A 3,451-nucleotide genomic window follows, 5' to 3' on the forward strand; every position below is an offset into this window, starting at 1 on the left:
AAACATTAGGAAATTTTGGAGGTCATTTGGAGGGCCTTATTGAAGAGAGAGAAAAGAAGGCGTAGCCAATGAGCAACAACCTTATGTAATGTAGAAATACATGGAAAACAACACAAAAATGAAAAGAAAACATTTTAAAATATTGAGTTTTGTCCCATTTTTGTAAGGTAATTTCCTGGTGTCACAAAGTAGGGCCCATTTCTAGTAGACGTCAAGTTCATGACACCTGACTCTCTCCCTTCGTTAAAAGATATCCACTACCTTTATGAAAGGCTTTCAAACCTCATTCTCCCTCCATTTTACCTATGGCTTTGTCTTCTACCCGCCCAAGAAGTTCTAGAGGTTGCTCTACACTGTCCCCAACCAGCCTCACCATCAGTGTGCCAAGAAGACCATGTAATAGCATAAGCACTATCTCAATCTCAAACTCTCTCACTACAGATAATAGGTGGCAAGAGAAGAGGATAAGCAAAGGTTCTTGGGTTCTTATGCAGCCAAGAAGGAGAAAAAGCTCGAAAGCAACAAACATATTTTGTTCTGCATGGAAAGCAAGAGTTCTCGATTTCAAAGTCGAGGTTGGTAAGAAGACTGTGAAAGAAGTCTTTGTTCAACATGTTTTCACTCACTCTGATTTGATTGCTAACGGCAGGGATGTCTCCATGGTGCATAATCCACGGTGCAACTATAAGTAAATTATTTAGCACTCCTCTATAAATGTTATCTTAATTTCAAATGTGAATCTATTTTTTTCTTCTCTTATCACAGGTATATAATTAGATTATACATATGTCTGTACTTATTTCTATTATATTACATTCACAGATGTTTATCCTTCGTCATATGAGGAATGGGAGCCACTAGAGTGCATTATAGGTCTCATCTGTGTGACCCATGCTCATATTGGAGTCTTGCAATATGCTGGTAGAACTAGCAAAATCTTGGCAGACGAGGGTATTTTCTTCTATGACCATTTCTACCAACTCAATCAAAGGAATCAGAGAGGAGTGTTGGTGAAGGTTCCACTACCAACCAACTGGAACTCCATGGATTGGCCCGTTCCCGACACAACAATGAGTGAGGCATTGAGGAGAAGGCTCTATAGGAAAGTTCGTAGGTCTCTACGAAACTCTGTACCCACTAAATTGGTGAAACTTGCAAATTTATGTCCTATTGGTCTCTTTGTTGAGTTATTTCATACCTGCAAAGTACATGTTGCTAAAACAATTCTTCTCTACAAATCATTTGATTCCCTCTTGTGTGATAAACTTCTTGATCGAGGGTGGTATGTGAAAGAAACAAATGGCATATGTTGCGAGATTGCTCATGACACTTTCATTGTCAAGTATGTAACATAGTGAGAATTTCATTAGAATAGATTCCTAATGATAATAACAAGAGTGCTTGGGTGGAGAGAGAGAGAAACAAAAAGCATAACACCTAGTTATATAGCATAAACAATACTTCAAAAGAAAGAGAAATTAAGAAATTGACAACAGTGAGGACCGGATTTGCATGGAGCCGGTCCCCCCTTCAAAAGGCTTTGTATTATGGTTTCTCCCATCAAGAGAGACATTTTACAATACAATTTCTTGTGTTCCTTCAATACTAGCTAGTGCAATGAAGATGGAAAATTCATGCACTAAGCAAAACACTTATCAAACACAACATCAATTCCCTCACGGTCTCAGACCCAAGACCTCACACACCTTCGAAGATGGTGAGAGCTAGTGGGGTATGAGAGTAGATTGAGAGGAAGAAGGAGTATTCTTACAAGAAAGCTATACATCTCCTCTCATAATCACTCATATTAGCATAGCTTAGCTTAGTAATTAGCATGGTAGAGGAGATGAGCATGCATTGAAGCTTGGATCTTGGTTGGATTTGCATCACAAAGCCAAGAGTTGTTGGTGTAGGCATCCCTTCTCACAAGCTTTCCATTAAAGCTTGAGAAGGAGAGAGAGTCTTCTTTTCTTCACACATGAGATTGTGTGAGTGTGTGTGTGATAATGACTTGAAAAAATTAGCCCTCTCTCTCTTGGTCGACCCCTCTTGCTTTTTGCTCTTGCTAGCATCCTATTGGACCTCCCCAGGCTTAGCCAATGGTAATTAAGCAGCATAACTGATAGCCTTCTAACATGTGTCCCCCTTTCCCCTTTTGTGAGAGCTTTATCTAATTATTTAATTCAACTAAACACTCATTGGACCCCTTTGCCTCCTGGCCAATAGGAATCAGGCAAGCCATTGGGCTGCTGAATGTTCATTGGTTCCCTTGGGAGACTGCCCAATAGTCTTCTAGAGAGCTTAATTCTTATTGGTTCTTTTATTAAGTGTTTTTAAATTAATTAAACTAGATTTACTCTAGTCTAATTCTCATTGTTCCACCTCCAAGGCCATCCAATAGGAATTGGGTACACCTTGTGGCGATCTGGGCTAGGGAGCTGACATGTGCCCCTCATTCCCTTTGTGTAAAGGAAGCTTGTGTGTGTGTGTGTGTGTGTGTGTGTGTGTGTGTGTGTGTGTGTTTCTCTCTCATCCCCTACTTTCAAGGCTCGCCCCCTCCTATGTAGGGATTGCTAAAGACTGTTGGGACACACACAAAGCATCCAATTCCCCCAATGTTTGACCTTTGGACACAACCTTTGAATTTTGGAACCTTAGCATTTTGGAAGTCTTAATGGGCTGAACCTTAGGGTCTTTTAAGCCCATTGTTGCACATCCATATTAAATGATCAGTTTAACATGAGAAAATCATTTAGGAGAATTACATATTGATTATTATGAAAAAGTATATACTTGTGACACAGACATTAATAATCTCCTTTTGTTACAAGGGTTCTCACATTGTTGAAGGTTGCTATGTGCCTATGGATCGAGGCAGCAAGTTTGGCAAAACAATGTTGTCATAGACGTGGAAGTGGTGGACAAAGACCTAAATCTTATTACAGTAATTACAATAAGGCAGAAATGTAATATTTTGCAACTTCAACATGACATAGTGGAGGAGACTTCCGACATTGACTCCGTAAACTTTTCTTTCTTGCTGAACGGACAAAGAGTAATGCAACGAAGGGAGAAGCATTTTTTATGTGGAGATATTTCTGGCCGTATTCAAATTGTGTCCATGTAATTAGCCCTGAATGGCTTCAACAAAATGTAACATTTTTTACTAGTTTATTCTTAATATCAAGTGTTTGCTCAAGGCTCTCTCTCTCTCTCTCTCTCTCTCTCTCTCTCTCTCTCTCTCTCTCTCTCTCTCTCTCTCTCTCTCTCTCTCTCTCTCTCTGTGACTGAGTATTTGAAACACATAGGAAGTTAGAGAGTATCAATTTAAGGTATAATCAATGAATTACTAAGTACATTTGAAAGTACAAATTCCGATGTGCTCAATGGGCTTAAGTACAATACTTGCACGTATGGGACCAAAATGTTCTCTAGGTAAAAATCGTGAAGA

At 39.4% G+C, this 3,451-nt stretch overlaps 1 protein-coding gene across 1 annotated transcript; it reads left to right on the top strand.

The window, feature by feature from the left end:
• The first annotated feature begins 305 nt into the window (after positions 1 to 305).
• Positions 306 to 1,355, top strand: LOC147427573 (uncharacterized). The gene is made up of 2 exons (XM_086496734.1): positions 306 to 684; positions 823 to 1,355. The coding sequence occupies exons 1-2, from the start codon at positions 306 to 308 to the stop codon at positions 1,353 to 1,355; spliced, it is 912 nt and encodes a 303-aa protein (XP_086352860.1).
• The last annotated feature ends 2,096 nt before the right edge of the window (positions 1,356 to 3,451 follow it).

The sequence above is a fragment of the Adiantum capillus-veneris genome, chromosome 23 (assembly GCF_014529385.1).
Source record: "Adiantum capillus-veneris isolate H3 chromosome 23, ASM1452938v2, whole genome shotgun sequence".
Lineage (NCBI taxonomy): Eukaryota > Viridiplantae > Streptophyta > Polypodiopsida > Polypodiales > Pteridaceae > Adiantum > Adiantum capillus-veneris.